At 45.6% G+C, this 19075-nt stretch overlaps 6 protein-coding genes across 9 annotated transcripts; 2 read left to right on the plus strand and 4 right to left on the minus strand.

The window, feature by feature from the left end:
- Window positions 1-459: 459 nt before the first annotated feature.
- On the plus strand, window positions 460-3068 carry LOC115770530 (endoplasmic reticulum-Golgi intermediate compartment protein 3). Its single transcript, XM_030715829.1, has 6 exons — window positions 460-727; window positions 790-1141; window positions 1206-1365; window positions 1428-1605; window positions 2542-2746; window positions 2808-3068. Exons 1-6 carry the CDS (start codon window positions 640-642, stop codon window positions 2941-2943), a joined length of 1119 nt encoding a protein of 372 aa, XP_030571689.1. The 5' UTR covers window positions 460-639; the 3' UTR covers window positions 2944-3068.
- On the minus strand, window positions 1625-2453 carry LOC115770531 (reactive oxygen species modulator 1). The gene is made up of 2 exons (XM_030715831.1): window positions 2004-2453; window positions 1625-1902 (listed from the first exon to the last, which is right to left on the minus strand). Exons 1-2 carry the CDS (start codon window positions 2132-2134, stop codon window positions 1794-1796), a joined length of 240 nt encoding a protein of 79 aa, XP_030571691.1. The 5' UTR covers window positions 2135-2453; the 3' UTR covers window positions 1625-1793.
- Window positions 3067-4788, minus strand: LOC115770529 (U4/U6 small nuclear ribonucleoprotein Prp31). Its single transcript, XM_030715828.1, has 3 exons — window positions 4152-4788; window positions 3477-4095; window positions 3067-3411 (listed from the first exon to the last, which is right to left on the minus strand). The coding sequence occupies exons 1-3, from the start codon at window positions 4712-4714 to the stop codon at window positions 3082-3084; spliced, it is 1512 nt and encodes a 503-aa protein (XP_030571688.1). The 5' UTR covers window positions 4715-4788; the 3' UTR covers window positions 3067-3081.
- A 116-nt stretch (window positions 4789-4904) lies between these two features.
- Window positions 4905-9072, plus strand: LOC115770528 (probable DNA mismatch repair protein Msh6). The gene is made up of 5 exons (XM_030715827.1): window positions 4905-5997; window positions 6055-6384; window positions 6445-8061; window positions 8121-8606; window positions 8668-9072. The coding sequence occupies exons 1-5, from the start codon at window positions 4990-4992 to the stop codon at window positions 8812-8814; spliced, it is 3588 nt and encodes a 1195-aa protein (XP_030571687.1). The 5' UTR covers window positions 4905-4989; the 3' UTR covers window positions 8815-9072.
- Window positions 9073-9965: 893 nt separating this feature from the next.
- Window positions 9966-15922, minus strand: LOC115770240 (glycoprotein 3-alpha-L-fucosyltransferase A). Of its 4 annotated transcripts, none has more exons than XM_030715447.1 (5): window positions 15825-15922; window positions 12470-12713; window positions 11634-12410; window positions 11150-11333; window positions 9966-10984 (listed from the first exon to the last, which is right to left on the minus strand). In XM_030715447.1, the coding sequence occupies exons 2-5, from the start codon at window positions 12553-12555 to the stop codon at window positions 10469-10471; spliced, it is 1563 nt and encodes a 520-aa protein (XP_030571307.1). In that variant the 5' UTR covers window positions 12556-12713; window positions 15825-15922; the 3' UTR covers window positions 9966-10468. The 4 variants fall into 4 exon arrangements, with proteins under 4 accessions (XP_030571307.1, XP_030571305.1, XP_030571304.1 ...); XM_030715445.1 differs by lacking the exon at window positions 15825-15922 and adding an exon at window positions 12885-13412; XM_030715444.1 differs by lacking the exon at window positions 15825-15922 and adding an exon at window positions 12839-13412.
- A 787-nt stretch (window positions 15923-16709) lies between these two features.
- On the minus strand, window positions 16710-18965 carry LOC115770242 (peroxisomal biogenesis factor 3). Its single transcript, XM_030715449.1, has 3 exons — window positions 18885-18965; window positions 18407-18831; window positions 16710-18294 (listed from the first exon to the last, which is right to left on the minus strand). Exon 3 carries the CDS (start codon window positions 18172-18174, stop codon window positions 17044-17046), a length of 1131 nt encoding a protein of 376 aa, XP_030571309.1. The 5' UTR covers window positions 18175-18294; window positions 18407-18831; window positions 18885-18965; the 3' UTR covers window positions 16710-17043.
- Between the last annotated feature and the right edge of the window lie 110 nt (window positions 18966-19075).

Below are 19075 nucleotides of genomic sequence, written 5' to 3' on the forward strand. Positions count from 1 at the left end.
CTTTCATCTGTTTAACATGTATTATAAAATTAGACGCGGTCTAGTAGACCACACCATCGCTTGAGTGGGCGTGGCCCGCAGGGTCTGCCAAATGTATGCGCAACCACAGCCTCAAGACATGACAACACTATTAAACAATATGTCCCTGCCCCACAAATGCACAGAGTGGGTGAATTCATGGGTCGCTGGGGTGTTTTGTTAATTAAGCAAGAAGCAGGCATATGGTCCACCGCTTACCATAAACGCAATGCATTCGAAGCTCTTTAATCTCTTTTGTCTGCGTCTAACTAAGCCTGTTAAGACATTCGACTATTTATATTATATTTGTAGCATTAAAAAAACTTTTTGAAAGTAGCAGGCAACTCTCTTTTAGCGATTGGGCAGCACTAGTGCAGGCCACTTCTTTGTAAATCAAATCCTTTGTACGTTAAAAGCGCGCACTTTATTAGAACCAACATATTTTCAGTGATGTGGCAGCACCACGACTAGGTGGCAGCCTAGCCGCTTGTTTTGTGTTGTTGCCTCTCAGCTGTTTATCAACCACGTCACATCGTCAATTCGCTTGCCGCTTATAAAAATCATGTAAATTTTCTTCTAAACGTAACTTCCTCTTCAATTGTTTGTGTTTGTCTATAAAATATGAAATTCGCCGATGTTTTACGTCGTCTGGATGCGTATCCGCGCACCCTAGATGATTTCAGCGTGCGCACAGTGGGCGGCGCCGCCGGTAAGTTTCAAGTTTTGTGGACCACATAAACAAATAATCTAAAAATGTTTTTTGTAATATAGTTACAATCATTAGTAGCAGCATTATAAGCCTGCTTGTCTTTTTGGAGTTCCTCAACTACATGAAGCCGATGCTGAGCGAGGAGCTCTTTGTGGACACGACACGCGGTCACAAGCTGCGCATCAACCTGGACGTCACGCTGCACAATCTGGCATGCAATTATATATCTCTGGATGCAATGGACTCCTCAGGTGACACGCACTTGCGCGTGGACCACGATGTGTTCAAGCATCGCTTGGATCTCGAGGGACAGCCCCTAAAGGAAACGCCCATCAAGGAAATCGTGGCCGTGTCGCCGCCCAATAAGAACAGCACCTGTGGCAGCTGCTACGGTGCCGAGCACAATGCCACACAGTGAGTATATTCACAGTGGATGCTCGCTGACTTCCTCTTCAACCATTTCCACTTCTTGTTTTAGTTGCTGCAACACCTGCGAGGATGTTTTGGATGCGTATCGGGTGCGCAAGTGGAACATGCAGGTGGACAAAATCGAGCAGTGCAAAGGAAAATACAAGCGCACCGATGAAGATGCCTTCAAGGAAGGCTGCCGCATACAGGGCCACCTAGAGGTGAACCGGGTAAGTCATGACAACAGCTCACCCGGACGAAAATGTATATAGATTTTTTGTATTTCGTTTAGATGGCAGGCAGCTTCCACTTTGCTCCCGGCAAGAGTTTCTCCATACGTCAGTTTCACATACACGACTTTCAGTTCACCAATGTGAAGCTCTCCCACACCATTAATCACCTCTCTTTCGGCGAGAAGATTGAATTTGCCAAAACGCATCCACTGGACGGGCTGCGCGTGGAAGTTCAGGGTGAGTACAAAGGTCGTGCTTGGATTTGGCTTAACAACTCTTCTATTGCAATAACTTATACATAGCGTAATTTTTAAAGCATTCATTCATTTTAAGATAACTTAAAAACTTAGCTTATGTTGAGGGTTTGGGGATACGGGGGAAGTGTAATTATTATCAATCAAAATGCAATCCGGGTCAGGAAGCTCTCAGCAACGTATGCCCGTACCGATGGCCATGAAGGTGCCAAAAGTGCCGCCTCCTTGAATCATTACTTTGCCCACATTGTTTATTAGCTCGCGTCCACGTAGTCCATATCTAAAAGTTGCAGTTTCATATAATTAGCCGGCAATTACATAATCTGAGTGCGTGCAACACTTGCGTCACGCATGGACAACGGCACGTTGGTTGAGGCTTACCTGAGTGCCGAGAAGCCGCCAAATAGAGCACCGCTGGCCATTCCCACACAGAAGCCAATGGTGAAGCCAGTCTTCATTTTGTCAAAGCATGTGGGTCCACTTTGGGAGAAGGAACCGCTGGGCAACGGCATATTGGCGATCTCCTCTGCGACTTGCGCTTTGTCTTGTTCGTATTGCAAGAATTATCTGCGGACTTGAATTTGTTCCGAGCTTTTTAGGCATTCGTCTTCCAAATTTGCCCAAAAAAATGAAATTTTATGTTTTGTCGGCGACGACTTAAAAAACAATTTTGTTATCCCAATTGTAGCTGTCAAAAGGTTAACATGTGTGCCAAAGCAGCCCTGGCGTTGAGCTTCAGTTTTATGCCGCCAGATAGCGCTTGTGAGCATTGGTCTTTATAGCAGAATGACACTTCAATTAAATGGATGGACAAATTCTCTACTGTAACGGCAATTATTATGTATAATTTGCAATGCCAATAAGTTTTGAAAATTTGAATTTTTGACAAAGTGATATTATTTTAAATGTATCGTTGTAGAATCGAAAAGTGAAATGTTCAACTATTATTTGAAAATTGTGCCGACGCTCTATGAGCGGCACAGCGACGGCCAGCCCATATATACAAATCAGTTCTCGGTCACGCGGCATCGCAAGGATTTAACGGATCGAGAGCGTGGCATGCCGGGCATCTTCTTTAGCTACGAGCTCTCTCCGCTGATGGTCAAGTACGCCGAGCGGCACGTGTAAGTAATTGCAAGATCTAGGATTCAAGAAGTCGGTAATCATAAATAATATATCCTGCAGCTCCTTTGGCCACTTTGCCACCAATTGCTGCTCGATTGTTGGCGGCGTCTTCACCGTGGCGGGCATTTTGGCGGTGCTCCTGAACAACTCGTGGGAGGCCCTTCAACGTAAACTGGAAGTTGGCAAACTCAGTTAGCGAATCAACATGTGGACTATTTCGAGAATCTCTCCAGCTTTATTAGGCCTAACAAATTCCGCAGCTCATGGAATATCTCACAATGCCGACAAATCGCTAAATAAAAATGCTTAATTTTATAAGAAGCTCGCGGTCCTTTTAAATGGTTCGCTTGCCCACGGATAGAAAGCCGGATGTATTCGAGAAATACTTGGCTTCAGTATGGGATCGCTCCGCCGCTTGAGGATTAACTATTTCCAGGCCCTGCAGTGGAGTAAACGCCACGCTGGACGCAGTGCCTGATATTTGACGCTTCACGGTCGTATTGCCGCCATAGACCTGCTGCTTTTGCAGATTCTTCTGCAGGGTCTTGCTGATGCGCACCTTTGTCTTCTCATCCAGCTGCGGCAAACGAATGCGGCCAGTGCCTGTTTTGCCAATGGTGCCCCGCGAGTAGCCCAAATCGCCCTGATAGGCGTCCTCCTCGATCTGCAAGTGGGATAAATTGTTAATAATTTAACAAGCAAAACGAATTGCCATGCCAATGCACTTACATCGCCGAAGTTCATGCGATTCGCCTGCTTGCGGAATTCGGTCAGCGCGTAGCGTTCCTTCATCTTGCGTACACGCTTGCCGCCGCGCTTCTTCTTGCTGCCCTCGATGGGTTTCGGCAGCGGTTTGATGAACTTCACCGGCGGCGGCTCCTGCAGTTTGTCCAGCTTCTTTTCGATGTCCTCTTTGAACTTCAGTCCAATCTCGCCATGCACGCTCTCGTGGCAGGCATCAACACGCGCTGCTAGCACCGACTTGGCAGCCACAAGGCGGGCCGCTTTGCGTCGCAAATCCGGCGCCGTATCCTGCACAATCTGTGAGTAGTAGACGTAGCCCGTATGCGGCAACATTTGTGTCTGCGAGAAGCCCGAGAGCGTCTTCTTCTGGGAGCCCAGCACCTGCACATTACAGGCCGGCATTTTGGAGAGCTTGGTCAGGCCGCCAGCAATGCCCAACAGTTTGGCAGCTGTGGAGGCGCCGACAATCATGGACAGGTTGGGCGCAATGAAGGTCATACGGCTCTCTACGTACTCGTAGATCTTGGATTTGAAATTGTTCAGCTCAATTGCCATTTCGCAGGCCTCATCGATTTTTGCCTTCTCCGCGGGCGTTAACATGGTGCTATGAAAAAAACGCAAACGATTAAATGCTATATGGTACTAGGAACTATTACTTACCCCTGCGTGGTGGATGCAGTGACCGAGACTATCATGATGGTGGCCTGAGTGAGTATGGCCTGCAGCTTCTCATTGTTCTTGACCTGATCCAGATCGTTGCCCAGCTCCTTGACAGCCAGCAAGTATTCAATTTCGCCCACGATTAGTGAGTCGAGCTCCGGAAAGCGTTTCTGATACTTTTCTTTGGTGAACTTGTGCACTATAGATATCTCATTGTCAATATCCACGGCAATCGCATTCGCATCCACAATCAGACAGTATTCCGGATCGGATTCCACGCTGCCCAACATTTCGGCGGCGCTGCGCTGCCGCCTTGCATAGTGCTCGATTTGCTTTAGAGTGTTCTGTAAACGTTCCGAGTCGCGCAGCTTGCACAGCTCCCGCACGGATTGGACTGTTACGTCCACTTCCATGAGATTAGGCCCAGGCTTCAGCAACTTTTCAGCGAGCTCGTGGTTTAGTGTTGCCTGCTCGACATCGTCGGCATCGGCCATTTCGGCATCGTCGATGTCATTGTCATTGTCCTCCTCTAGATCTGCAAGTAGTTCATCCGCTAGCGACATATTTTATTTTGACTATTATACTTTTCCGGCCTTTTGATAGTTTTTTACTTTCGTTGTAAACAAAACGTTTTATGCGTTGCCAACGACAGTAAACAGATGTTTTATTTTAGCGTTGCCACACATTCGTCGTTGCCACTTTGTTGAATATCAGCTGTATTATGTTACGGCGCTGTTATTGCTCTGCTATTGATTGCCGCTCAATTTTGGCGCAGATTTTTGGCGTCATTTGTTTTCTTGGTAGTCGAGATTAGTACGCCAGTCTGGGCGCTTGAAAAATGTCCAAAAAACTAAATACTAGCGCTGGTGGCACGCCAAAAAACACTCTGTTTAACTACTTTGCCAAATCGCCAGCAGTTGACAAAAGGAAACTCACGCCCAGCAACGGCGGTGGCAGCGAGCTACAAAAGGAGAACTTGCAGAATGGAAATCTGAAGAGTGCGAAAAAGGAGTCCAAGCCGGCTGCCAAACGCAAGTTGCCGATTTCAGCCAGCCCTGATGATAAGCACAGTGAGAAGGAGCAGGAGAAAGGCCAACGTAAGCGAAAACGTATTATAGTGCCCGAATCAGAAAGCGAAGAAGAATACGAATCCAAATCGGAGCCGGACTTTTCCGATGATGGCTCCGAGTATGAGCCGGATGGCAAAGACGCCACCATCAGTGAGGAGAGCGAAAGTGGCGACGAGGAAGCGGAGCCCAGCGAGTTGGAAACAGACGACGATCCCACGCCCAAGAAGCAGCGCACAAAGGCTTCGAAAAAACACATTAACAACAACAACAACGATGAGCCTGCCAGCAAGAAGGCCAAGATTGATGCTCCTGTATTGGCTGCCGGTGGCACGTTCATGGAAAAGCTGCAACAGCTACAAAGCAATGCCAAAAAGGACGCTGCGTACGATGAAATTGTGACCACAACATCAAATATGGATGAACCAGTTGTGTGGCCACATCAGAAGCTGGACTTCCTGCAGCCTGACAAGATTAAAGACAAGGCCGGCAGGCGACCAGATCATCCCGACTACGACAAGAGCACGCTGCACGTGCCCGAGAAGTTTCTCAATGGACTGTCGCCGGGCGTGCGTCAGTGGTGGATACTCAAGTCGGACAACTACGATTGTGTGCTCTTCTTCAAGGTGGGCAAGTTCTATGAGCTGTATCACGGCGACGCCGATGTGGGCGTAAATGAGCTGGGCTTTACCTACATGCGCGGCGAATTTGCCCACTCTGGCTTTCCAGAAATCTCCTTTGACAAGATGTCCTCCATACTGATAGACAGGGGCTATAAGGTGAGCACAGAAAGTAAATTCTAAACACAAATCTAACAATTATTCTTCTCTGCCTAGGTGGCACGGGTGGAGCAAACCGAAACTCCGGACATGATGATCGAGCGCTGCAAACGTATAAAGGCCACAAAGTTCGACAAGGTTGTCGCTCGTGAGATCTGTCAGATAACGGATCGTGGCACCCAAGTGTTTGGCTCGCAGTGCGCCATTGGACCCAATCATCAGCCCAATTATATGTTGGCCATAGTGGAGCAGGATACGGGCACGAGTAGCAAATATGGCATCTGCTTTATAGACACCTCCATTGGTGATTTCCATGTGGGCGAATTCGAGGATGACAAAAGCTGCTCTCGCCTGTTGACGCTTATCTCCCATCACATGCCTGTCCTGGTGAGTACAATTTCATTATATTGACAGAGTAACCCAATCGAAACCTTATCCCATTCTTAGCTGCTTCACGAGAAATCAGCGCTTAGCTCTCGCACGCAACAAATTCTACGCACTGTGCTCGGCGGCATACTCAAGGAGCAGCTGCCTTGTGCTGGCAACCAGCTCTGCAGTGCTGAGAAGACGCTGAAGTTGCTAGCGGAGCGCTACTATGCTGGCAATGGCACTGAGGATAACTGGCCATTGGTGTTGCGCACAATGCAGTCGGACACGGATCACCTGGGCCTCACGCCTGCGGAGCCCTACAAGCTGGCACTTAAAGCTCTGGGTCAGTGCATTCACTACATAGCCAAATGTAAGCTGGAACCCAAAGTGCTGCCCATGGCGCGTTATCAGCTATATGTGCCGCCCGATCAAGAGCAGGAAGCGAATACCAAGCAACCGCTGGCTGCTACACTGCGTCGCTCTCACATGGTATTGGATGCCACTACATTATCTAATCTGCGCATTGTGGGCGAGGAGCATTCGCTGCTGTCGACGCTGGATCATTGCTGCACCAAGTTTGGGAAGCGGTTGCTGCATCACTGGCTATGCGCGCCCAGCTGTGATTTGGCTGTACTGCGTGAGCGACAGGAGGCGATTGGGGAGCTGCTGCGCCAGCCCGATGAACTGCAGCAGTTGCGGGCTTTGCTGGCGCCCATGCCGGACTTTGAGCGGCATTTGGCTCAGATTCATCTGTTTGGCAGTAAGCGCATTGCCCAAACAGAGCATCCAGACTCCAGGGCCATACTCTTCGAGGAGAAGCTGTACAACAAACAGAAGTTGCGCAGCTTTATGAGCATACTCAAGGGATTCGAGACGCTTATGAAATTGCCGTTAATGTTTCAGCAATGCGAGACAAAGCTAATGCAGCGTTTAACCCAGTTGCCGCCAAATGGGGGCACTTATCCCGATCTCAGCAAGCAGCTGAAGTTCTTTGAAAATGCCTTCGATCATGAGGCAGCCGACAAGACGGGTGTAATTGCGCCGCAGCCTGGCGTGGATGCCGACTACGATGAGGTGCAGCAGCGCATAGCAGACGTCCAGGAACGCCTGAAGGCTTATCTTACCGAGCAGGAACGCCATTTTGGCTGTCGTGTGGTATACTTTGGCTCGGATAAAAAACGATATCAGCTGGAGGTGCCAGAGTCGCATGCGCACAAGGCCAACAAGTCGTATGCACTGGAGGGTCAGATCAAGGGAAAGAAGGCCGCGCGTCGGTACACCACAGCGGAAACAAAAGCGCTGCTGAAGGATATGCAGCAGGCGGAAGAGGCGCGCAATACGGTGCTCAAGGATTTGGCTCGTCGCCTCTTTGAAAAGTTTTCCAATCACTATCAACAGTGGAAGCAGTGCATCGACTGTGTGGCCACGCTAGATGTGCTCGCCGCCCTGGCGGAATATGCGCGCCAGCAATTGGTCATCTGTGTGCCGGAGCTGGTCTCGGCACAGCAGGCACAGCCCTTCATAGAACTGGAGGAAGGCTATCATCCATGCGCAAATCCATCTACTTACATACCCAATGGCCTGCAGCTGGGCACCAACTCGGAGGCACCGCTATCGTTACTTACTGGCCCCAATATGGGCGGCAAGAGCACGCTAATGCGACAGCTCGGCTTGTTGGTTATCATGGCACAAATTGTAAGTAGCACTTGGCCCCCACTTGTATGCTTTGATAACTCTTGTGTTATGTCATGTAGGGTGCTCATATTCCTGCTGTCAGCTGCCGGCTTTCGCTTGTGGATCGCATTTTCACGCGCCTAGGCGCACAGGATGATATACTGGCCGGTCACAGCACCTTCCTGGTGGAGCTTAACGAAACATCGCTTATACTGAAGCATGCTACGTGCAACTCTCTGGTGCTGCTTGATGAACTGGGACGCGGCACGGCCACTTACGATGGCACCGCCATCGCCGCCTCTGTGGTCAACTTTTTGGCCAATCTGAAGTGTCGCACGCTGTTCTCTACGCATTACCACAACCTGATTGACTTCTTTCACACGGACAAAAGAATTACACTGGGCCATATGGCGTGCATGGTTGAGAATGAGGACAACACAGATCCCACACAGGAGACAGTCACCTTCCTGTACAAATACACAGCGGGTGCTTGCCCCAAATCGTATGGCTTTAATGCAGCTAAGCTGGCAGGCATGCCACACGGCATTATCAAACGTGCCTACGAGGTAAGTTGTGGATTTAATTTCGCATCAATTGCAATTGTAACTCTCATTACTTAAACGACAGCTATCCAAAAAAGTAGAGGCCATTGCACTTCAGCGCAAAATTACAGCTAAAATTGTAGCAGCAGCTGCAGGTGATGTAAACAAAAAGCCGGATAAACTAAATAACTTGAAAGATTTGCTGCAGCAGCTGAAAATGTGTCATGTCTAGAGACAAAATGTATTATTAACCCTCGACTAGATGCCAGCTACGGAGGAGGCTCACAAAAGAAAAGTTAAGCAAACATTTGTTCATTTTTCTTGTCATATATAAACACAGCTTGTTTTGCTGTCTTAGATGTTTGAGAAATATTACGTATACGTTGCTAAAGCCCATGAAATTCCGCATTATTGCCATAGGCTGTTTATTACTATGCAGTATTTTCATTAAAACTATAATTATTTTTTTTATTCATAAAAACGTTTGCCATTTGTTGTATTTGTTGCCATTGTTTATTTTCATCTTTTTTTTTATCACAGTAAAAATTAAAAATTAATTGAATTCACAATCAAAATACACATATGATATTATTAAATGCTTACAAATTAAACATTATCGAATAAATATTGCCAAGAATTGTAAAAACACACAGTTCAATTCAAGTTCACAACTAAAATGATCAGTTATACACATGACTGAAAACGTAAACAATGAGAAGAGTTACACGTGGATTAAGTACATACTAAATACAATAATATTGCGAAAGAAAACTAAGAGAGCCAAGCTGCTGACTTCGGCAGACCGAAGATTAAATGCCCTAATCCAACCAATGCCATTTATAACAAGTATACTTTGCACAGCCTGGCTAGATATTGAGCATATAGATTTGGCTTCTTAAAAGCTTTACAAACAATTATTTTTCAAAAATTATGTTATTCTCAGCGAGTGTATAAAAATAGGAATGTTGTTGTTGTTGCAGTCTAAAAGCTAACGACCAGATTTCAGCTCAGCCTAAGCTGAATACTGCGCGACTTTGTGCGATATTATTAACTACAACGATTGATCCAACTAAAAGCAAAGCTATTGGAACTAAGGTCTAAATCGAAACTATCTATAAGCAGGCAAATTAAAAGTATCTTGACTTTGTTGCTTACAAAAATGCTTAAAAAACGATTTATAATTATATATATATATATGTACTCGTATATATGTATGTATGCTCTATGCTCAGCTTACTTTATATATATATATATATATATATATATATGTATATATATATATATTCCGCTACTGAACATATATTTGTGTGTCCGTTTCGTCTTTGGCCTAGGCGCTAAATTGGACTTGCTCTTTGAACAACTGAAATATACATAAGTATCATATCATTTGTATAACTAGGCTAATTTCTCTTATTTATTTGGTATTGTATATGTTACAATGATCTGCTCGGGATCTTTAGTCTATATATAGGCTAGTTTCTATGCGCTTTTTTTTCTTTGTATTGAACTGTCCGTAAGCGGTTGTATCAATCCTGGAAGGAACATGTTTATTCCTCGATTTATACCGAGGCTTTTGCCCCATGCTCGTTTGATTTTCGATTTGCTCATGCTTAATACACGCACACATATATCTATATACATACATGTATGTATTTGTATTTGAAGCGATTAGTTGCACTTAGTTCTAGCTAGAAAACAAGTACGTTACTCGCGGTTCTGACCCGGTTCTTCGTTAAAAGCGAAGGCGCGTTTTTACACATTAGTACAAACATACCTACAAAAACAACAACAACAATATATACTTAAATATATATAGCGACACGTATTGGATTTTTTGATTATGTAATGACACCCGCGCCGTCCACTATCTGGACGATGACCCCATTTCACTCATCGCTAATCACATCCATGCGCGCCTTGAAATTCCGCCACGAGCCCGAGGTGCAGACGCCGGCGCCACGCCACCAATCATTGACATCGGTGTACCAGGATGACTTGCGGAGCTGATCCTCATTGTGCAGGATGGAGCAGACGCGGCACCAGAAGTACGTGTTGATGAACTCACCGGTGCCCTTCCACTTGAAGTACGAGTTGTACAGCTCGTCGTCCTTGTCGAGTATATGCAGATACTCGGCCAGCTCTTTGGGCGAGGCAAACTCGTCGACGTGTATGTAGGATCGACGTGGAGCACTCACCTCGTAGTCCTCGGGTCGGGCGCCCATTACAATTGGCAGCACCTTGCGATTTAGCGCATTCACAAAGAACTTTTCCGTGATATAATCCTTGCAATTGGAGTTCTCGAATGCCAAATAGAACTTGTAGTCATTGTCGAGTATGTCGAAGCATTTGTCAGCGGTGCTTCGAGGACATTTGAAATTCCCACAGCCGCCATATATATCCACCTATAAAAATGAAATATTAGAGAGATTAGAATATACCGAGTTGAAATCAAGATTCATTTCATGGAATGCTTCCGATTATACAAGCTGAATACCTTCTGGGAACAGCTGAAGAATCATTCTTCAGGACATTCTCTAGAAGTTAAGGTCTACTTTTCCGATAATTACCTCAATGTGTTTTTGTAGCTCATGTGCGTACTGCAATCTGCCATTGCGTGCACCGCAATTGGACACAAACCAGGCAACCTTTTTCGTCTTGTTGAGCGCATAATTGTGATCCTGTTCCAATTGCTGCACCTTAACATCATAGTATTGCCATTTTTCATATGGGGCCATCACAGTGCTGTCACGTCTTAGAAAGAAAGGAAGGGAAAGAAGGTCAAGTGTTTTCCTTATAGATATAGGTATTCTAGATTTGTATCGAAAGAGATCTCTAATCGCTTGATCTTAATTAAAGCTATCGTTATAAAACTCTTGGAATTGCTCGATTCGGACTACTATATAATATGGTTCCATAAGAATAATCGATCGAAAATTAAGTTCTTGCATTAGTAAACTTTGTGTGTATCAATATATATCCTCCAAGTTAGGCATTTAAGAGTTTCACATAAAAGCAAAATTTAATTGGTCGAAAAATAATCCCAAAGCTTACCTATATGTGGCCGTCCAGTTGATGGCGTCTGGCACCTTGACGTTTTGTGTGTGATATGGACATTCCAGATAGTACATCATGCTGACCTGCTTACGATTGCTGGGCCGTCGTATGCCCGTGGGTATATAGTTATCCTTATAGAGTATCATATCTGCCACACTGGCCAGATCCCGATTCGCTGACAGCTCGCAAGTGTCCACGGGACACTTGGAGCGCAGGAAGACCTCGCGACCCTTTTTCACATTCCACGGGCCCAAGCCATTGTACAACAAGATAGTTTTCAGCTTGCCACTTGACTTGATCTGCTCGTAATTGTGCGGCACATACATAAGCTGATTGACGACGCGATCGCTGTGCGGATCCTGGTGAGGAAAGAGTTTGGGCGCATGCTGTTTGCGTGCCTTGCGATTGCTGAAGGCTTTTGCGGGCCTGGGATAGTACTCGCCATTGCGAAAGAACCAGGGCTTGGCTGTGGCCGCCAACTCCCCACGCTTGTCCGCTGAGGGATCCTCCTCCTCCCCCTCGCCCGCCTCAGCCTCCAGCTGCTGCTGCAGCGGATTTTGGGCCTGTTCAGGGCCAGGCACAGGCGTAGCCGGCGGCGCTGAAGCGTATGTCGAGGTGGCTTCCTCCAGAGACCAACTCTTCACCTCATTTGTTTCCACGCCAAAGACATGTCGTTGTTGCTGCTGCTGCTGTTGTTGTTGCTGCTGCTGCTGCTGCTGCTGTGAAGCTGTCAGGGCGGGTCGCGTTATGTTCGACTTCCATATCTCATATTCCCTGAAAGTTGTGATAAGTTAACATCTGACATGAACTTCATTTCGTTAATGGGAACTCACTTGAGATTGAAGCCGAATATCAGGAGCAGCGCACAGATCAACGTAAAATAGAAATACTTTTTGAGCGATATTTTTGGTCGTCGCATTCTGAAAAATCAGCCCCGCTCCTAGCACCGACTCCAACACCACCCGACTTAATCTGTCTGTCTGTCTGTGTTTCCGCCTTCCTCGTTGCAACTAGGTCACCGACTGCTGGGCTTTGAACTGGCTACCACCGACTCAGCCAGTTAACTTGGTCATTTTGCTGTAAAATGTTTGTAAACATTGAGAAATTATAGAAATCACATAACTACATACACGCGTATATGATTTATATATATACTACAGATCAGCGCTCGATTATAATAACAACAGTTCCCGACTAATTACCGATGTTAATGATCTGTATTGTCAGCTATACGATGCGTTTGTGTACCTCTGTTTCGGGGTTCTGGCTCTGGCTCTGCTCTGTCGATCTATTTTAGTCATATGGTAGTACAACTTGCTGTTCGGTTGCGTTCACATGAGTAACTGTGCTTAGCCCTATAAAGTATATCGAGTCGAACTGTTGGTACTCGTTGTCGTGGCTTGGCGCCGCTTCATCAACTCAATTGCGTCATGTTATCTGCAAAATTATGACACATTTACAAAAGGGGGCGGGGGGCGTTTCAAGACCTTATGATAATTCTAATATACTGCCCTTAGCTGGCAGTTTCCATGTCGTTACAGCTGACAGAAACCTGGGAGTGTATCTGTCTGTGTTCAAATTTCCCCCAGGTGCTTCAAGCTACAAATATGTATATATAAATTTTAAAAATTTCCTATAGATGGGGCAAATCCTCAGCAGTATGTAAATTTTATGCAATGAACTCGCATTTTAGCGCCCAATTGGAGGGACTGAAAATTACACTGAGAGAAATGCGGCGAACTCGTTCTTGAATTAAGTAAATTTCCTGCTGAGTTCTAGATATGTTCTAGACGAACTTTAATTAAGTACAAAATGTCTAAGCTAATATTATTTTCTATTTAGGCGAACAACAGTCATGATTTTGCACGCTTCATTTAACGCATTTTTATCATTTAACCAACCGGGACTTATATCCGTATTACTTCATACCCTACAGTAAAAGAGGGCATAATGAGTTCTGTTAGGGATTTCGAGTTCTGATCAGGCCAAAGCAATGTCCGTCTGGATTTCTGTCTTCCTTAGCGGCACTCTCGAGTAAATAACTCTCGATTTGTCTGTCCGTCCCAGCTGCCTCGAGGAGATGTGCCAAATAAAGCAACGGGGCGTATGCGCAATAAAAGAAACTATGGCTAGATAAAGCGAAAGCTTTAGCTTTTTATGAGTCACCCCGCGGGCAACTAATTACAGTGGCAGAGCAGGGCTTTGCCCGGATACGGAACAGCTTATGCAGCTTCATTACAGGCATTGAGCAATAAAAGTCGTTGAACTAATCAGAGGCAAACCCCAAGCTGCGTTCTGGCCATCCATTCAGACCACCAACCAGCCATCCATCCGTCTATCAAACGTCAGTAACGGCACTATTTTACATATTTCTTTCGAGGCTGACTGTATGCTCTAGCCTGCGGTTGCAACGAGTTGTTGGGGTTGCAGTGGGCTGCATTCCGTGTTGGGGGTTGTTGTGGCGAGGCACTCGAGTAAGTTGGGCGAGTATGGCAAGGGAGAGGGGGAGGCTCTTGTCTGCTTGTCTATCGCACGTTTTGACGGTTTTGACAGGCCACACAGACGAAGACGAAGAATATTGCCCAGGCCCAGAAACCAAGCAACTCCACACTCATCAAAAATGTAGTTATAGCCATTCATTCATGTTGCAAAAGTAGGACTTTAGTGGCATGTCGCATACAAAGGAAGGGATATATACATAGACCATGTTCGTTCGTAAATATGTTCCCGTCTATGTGTTAGTGTGAGTGTGTGTGTGTGTCAGGGTGATTTCTGCTTTCTGGTGGCTGATGATTGTAGATACTAGAACGATGCCTTTTACTAACAGGTATTGTAGGCTCCCCTCTGTTTTCTAATTTATTTGTTTCGCAGTTCCACTCTACGCGTTCGATTTTTCGCCCAGCTCTAATCGTAACTATACAATTTGAAATTTCAAGCCCAAATTTGATAAGAAACGCCTAAAGCAAAACATTTTCAGCACGTTTGCACCCATCTAATCAGCTTATGGAATTCTCGCTTGTAACTACAAACATAGGAAAAGAGAGAAAAGAAAAAAACCAAAAACATTTTAACGAAATGCCCATATTTATTCATTTCTAAGAACTTGGAACACACAAGCAATAAAGTATAAACATAGCTTTTATCTGCCAAAGATATGTTAGGCACCGATCTGTCTAGATGAAGACCTAACAACTGCCAGTTTTTGGTCTAATTAAAAAGAGTGACATTTTTGAGGATAAAATTGAAAACAGAGAAATTTGTTTGCACATCAAATCCTTAACAGCCATGGCATTTCACTCTAATCCTGGCAGCTGTTTCGATATGTCATGTCATTTCCTAATTGCTCCAATTGGAAGCCCTATTTTTAACTGCAGCGGCAATTAGCCCCCCGCAAAAACACCTGCTCCAAAGCTCGCTCAATTTATATTTATTTGTATTAAGTTGCAGCTCGTGTGTGGTTTGTGTGCGGCCCATTGTCAGGGCACTTGATACCCTGCATTTAGTGTGTCAATATGCATATAGACGGCCAACTCTTGACTTGCATGCATTGTTGTCGTATAAATATTCTATGGGGCATGGTGAGTGTCCCTTTTGTTGTCTGTACTTTGCACGTTGTCGCACTCGACTCTGCCGCCTGTGGGAGGTCTGAAAGGCAAATAATCAAATGGGGAAACAGGCTTCCGTTTTAGGCCTGTTAGTTTTGTGTATAGCGTGTGTGTATGTGTTTTGTAATACGCTTATATTTTTAGCTTTACACACACACACACACACACACACACAGTCGCACATGTGAGCATAATTACAATGCGGCTTACGCACAATTTATGGCGCCCGCTCTCCCGTTTACAGTATGGGGGTTTCCCCTGCCAGTGGCAACGCCAGCAAAGTGCAACATAGGCAGCTTTGGGCATAGCAGAATAAATAAACTTGGTCACTTGCAATCCGAGTTCTGTTGGAGACTGGCGACTCACTCACCCCTTCAGCTGTGGGAACTAACGGTAACGGTAGCACACACGCACATGTGTCTGGCTGCGTCATGTGTGCGTGAGTAAATGGCTTTTTGCTTTGTCTTAATCAATAATACCGTTGTTTAACATTATAGCTTGTAGGTTAAGCAAAACATTTAACCTCAAAGGTCATTAACTGTTTTCTAATAGCCTTTTGTATTAGGTTTACAACTCAACTTACACAATTGCTGTTTGATGCGACTTTTGTTTGGCTTAGCACAGGTTTTGGTTTGGTTCTAGTTAATGAAAGCCACGATCTTTGCTTAATCTTAACATATTTTGCACGTTTCTGTACATTTCTTGATGTTGTTTTTCTATTTGCACAACACCCTACAAACAAACACACGCACAAGCGAGCATACACACGCCGTAGCAGAAGAAGGCGCGCCTTTCGTCCTTTACGTTTTCACGTAACTTTTGCAACTGCGCCGCCAATGTACATAATAATTAGACTTCAACCAGACAGCTGGGCAGCAGCCGCAGTAGGCAAGAGCGACGGAGAGAGAGAAAGAGAGAGAGTGAGTCTAAGAGCGGGATGCGAGCGAGAGCGGGCAAAGATGCCACTCATTAAGCCGCGCCAGTGTACCCAGATTTTTATGTTCAATAACATTAATGAGCAGATTTTATGCTTAGGTCACCGTTGCGCCTAAAAGATGCTTTAACATTATTGAAGTATTCATGCAGCATGTCTATAACTGTGCAATTTGTTTGGAACTTGAGGCGCATGCGCTGCTCGCGCTCTTTGAAAGTTATAGATGACAGACAGACAGACAGAGAGAGAGCGAGAGAGCGATAGGGCCACGCTGAGAATGAGCAATCAAATAAACAAGCGACGCCGCGGCTGAGACGTCGACAGCTGTCGGTGACTGCGCGCCTTATCAATACAAGGCATAGGGCGGTTTTTTTTTGCGCCACCCCATTTGATGTTGAACATGTTGGTTTGTGTACTAGCTAAATGTTCGCTCTCGAAATTACATTCGAATTTCAAGTAGAGCTATTCCAAGCTGAGCCCTTTTTCTTTATAGTTATTCCCAAAAAAGTGTAATATTCGAATATATAATTTGTTGAATTTATTATAAAATTTTGCTGTTAATTACTATTCCATTAAGATACTTAATTTGAAAGGCCTTCACGTTGATCGTTTTGTATATTGAGTTAAATTCACATCACTTATACTAGACTGCGAAGAGCAGGTTTACGCAAATTTTCAATTGAATACTCTTGACTTAGCTAAGACTTAGGTATAGTACAAATATAAGATATACATACACACACATAACACACTGTTTGTTTTCCCTTTAAAGTTCAAATATGTTCCTCTTTAAAAATAGACGTCTATAATATAATCTTAGTTGCAATTGTCTTTAGCTTAGACTATTTATATCTATTGTGGCTATAGCTTAGCCAGAGCTAAAGGTCTCGTAAACATTCGCGCCCAACATTTTCGATTTTTCGGATACCACATAGAAGCTAAGCAACTGGGTGGGCAGATTGTGTGGCCGCGCAGAGCTGTCGTAGCCGTGCGATGTAAGTCCACTGATAATGGGTATTAGTTTGGCCAGCGCGACTAGCACTCTATTAACGTCCAGCAGATTGTTGTTGTTGCTCTGTTTGCTCTGGCCATTAATGGGCTGCTGCTGCTGCAGCTCACCGGGCGCCAAATGTTGCAGTGTGTCACCCATGGACTCCGCAATGGCATCACAACTGAGCACAAAGCCGCGACTCACGTTATGCGCACACACGCCAACGCAATCCTCACTCTCGAGCAGATCAAGCGTCTCGTTGTACATCTGCTGCAGCAGCGGGGAGCAATTGAATCTCTCCTGCAGGCGGGTTAGATCTGGCAGCAGGTACTTACTCATCTTGGAGTTGGGATCGTTTCGTGTGTCGCCATTGATGGACATTTGCAGTGACCAGAATATCTGCTCCGTATCGGCCAAAGTCAGTTGACGCGTCAGCGGCATTGACTTGAGCACTTCCACCACTTGACTGCGTATAAATCGCGCCAGATCCCTGATGCCATCGTGCGTGATGAAGTGGCGTATCAGGGACAAGTATTGCTGTTTTAGTTCGTCGGTTATTTGCCGCTGTTCCGTCATAATATCCCGATAGATGTAGCCACCCAGCAGGTTGAGCTGGACACGCAGCGCAATGACCAGCATCGAGGAGGCATACACAAAGGTAGCCAGCCGCGTGAATGATACAATTTTCATTTGCTCCCACAGCTCCAGTTTGTTGGTAGGGTTCTGGCGCAGCTGCTCGAGCAGCTCGTCCGTGCTGCACTCGTGTAACACCGCCTGGCACATTTCCTCGCCCATGCCCAGTATCACCTGATTGCAGGTACGTTCCGTCGACTCGAAATGGTGCATACGTCGCGAACGTTCGAAGAACTCGCGCGCCTGCCGCTCCTGATACTCCACGAGCTTGCGCTGCGCATAACGTGCCGCATAGATGGTGCCTCCCACCAGAACCCCAGTTACAACGAATTTACGTCGATGGCGTGTCAGAAAATCTTGCAGGCGCGACAACATGATGAGCTCCTGTCCTCCACACTAGTAAAACCTTTAAAGTTTAATCGGGGCGCTTCTTGGGAATCGCGACAGGTGCCGTTGCCTCCCCTCTGCCTCTGCGTTCAGCCTATATAACCGCCCCTGCAATATGAATACTTAATGTACAAAGTTCAAATATTTTAGTGTGAGTCGACCACGTCGGTGACTTTGGTCAGAACAGATTAGATTAGCCTAACACCGACGAAATACTCACAAATTCTTTGCGTAAAATGTTTGATGACAACTATGCCGTGTTTGTTCTGCTTTTATTTTCCAGTGCGGCCCGGCCCCAAGTGTCAAGAAATTTTTTATTGATTTCGGCTTGGAACTTTGAATACGTCGGCCCTTTTCCTGGTCGTGTTTATGCACGGCTTGCGCGTGCGGAATGTGTTGTAAATGTGGGTTTATATTAAGTGTCTCTCTCTTTAGGCCAGCATTGTTGGTTTTGTCCTTCGCTTTTACTAAACTTTCAGTTTAATATTTGTTGAGCACTAAAACACTTGTCTGGGTTTCTTTGTGCATTTGCGCCCAAGCAGGGCTGGCATGCGCTTGTTTGGACAGGGTTGTTTTGGTACCGCGAGACAGTGAGCACAAGATTGTACAGCACTGCTCTGTGTCAGCTGTGTTTACGAACACTAACTACACAAGGGAATTAATGAGTTCCAGCGAGTTATTTGTAATTAAATGCCTACCTATGTAAATGAAGCGTTTGCTTCAGTTTATTTGCTTGAGTTCATTTGATTATTTTGATGACCGTCGTATGCTATCACCGTACTGTGCCTAATTTGCTATTTTCAAACACTGGTTACCAAGAAAGTTAGCTGAGGAAGGGTAGACGGGCAAGCACACATACATGTGCATGCATAAGTATGCGCAATACCCT

This window comes from Drosophila novamexicana, unplaced genomic scaffold, assembly GCF_003285875.2.
Source record: "Drosophila novamexicana strain 15010-1031.04,08,12 unplaced genomic scaffold, DnovRS2.1 tig00004555-arrow-pilon, whole genome shotgun sequence".
NCBI lineage: Eukaryota > Metazoa > Arthropoda > Insecta > Diptera > Drosophilidae > Drosophila > Drosophila novamexicana.

Coding starts and splice junctions, on each gene's coding strand:
- LOC115770530 (XM_030715829.1), top strand. CDS start 640: ATGAAATTCGCCGATGTTTTACGTCGTCTGGATGCGTATCCGCGCACC. Junction 728..789: donor CACAGTGGGCGGCGCCGCCG/GTAAGTTTCAAG, acceptor TTTGTAATATAG/TTACAATCATTAGTAGCAGC. Junction 1,606..2,541: donor GCTGCGCGTGGAAGTTCAGG/GTGAGTACAAAG, acceptor GTATCGTTGTAG/AATCGAAAAGTGAAATGTTC.
- LOC115770531 (XM_030715831.1), bottom strand. CDS start 2,134: ATGCCGTTGCCCAGCGGTTCCTTCTCCCAAAGTGGACCCACATGCTTT. Junction 1,903..2,003: donor GGCGGCTTCTCGGCACTCAG/GTAAGCCTCAAC, acceptor TGCAACTTTTAG/ATATGGACTACGTGGACGCG.
- LOC115770529 (XM_030715828.1), bottom strand. CDS start 4,714: ATGTCGCTAGCGGATGAACTACTTGCAGATCTAGAGGAGGACAATGAC. Junction 4,096..4,151: donor ACTGCATCCACCACGCAGGG/GTAAGTAATAGT, acceptor TTTTTTTCATAG/CACCATGTTAACGCCCGCGG. Junction 3,412..3,476: donor ATCGCATGAACTTCGGCGAT/GTAAGTGCATTG, acceptor TCCCACTTGCAG/ATCGAGGAGGACGCCTATCA.
- LOC115770528 (XM_030715827.1), top strand. CDS start 4,990: ATGTCCAAAAAACTAAATACTAGCGCTGGTGGCACGCCAAAAAACACT. Junction 6,385..6,444: donor CCCATCACATGCCTGTCCTG/GTGAGTACAATT, acceptor TCCCATTCTTAG/CTGCTTCACGAGAAATCAGC. Junction 8,607..8,667: donor TTATCAAACGTGCCTACGAG/GTAAGTTGTGGA, acceptor CTTAAACGACAG/CTATCCAAAAAAGTAGAGGC.
- LOC115770240 (XM_030715447.1), bottom strand. CDS start 12,555: ATGCGACGACCAAAAATATCGCTCAAAAAGTATTTCTATTTTACGTTG. Junction 12,411..12,469: donor ATATTCGGCTTCAATCTCAA/GTGAGTTCCCAT, acceptor CACAACTTTCAG/GGAATATGAGATATGGAAGT. Junction 11,334..11,633: donor AACTGGACGGCCACATATAG/GTAAGCTTTGGG, acceptor TTTCTTTCTAAG/ACGTGACAGCACTGTGATGG.
- LOC115770242 (XM_030715449.1), bottom strand. CDS start 18,174: ATGTTGTCGCGCCTGCAAGATTTTCTGACACGCCATCGACGTAAATTC.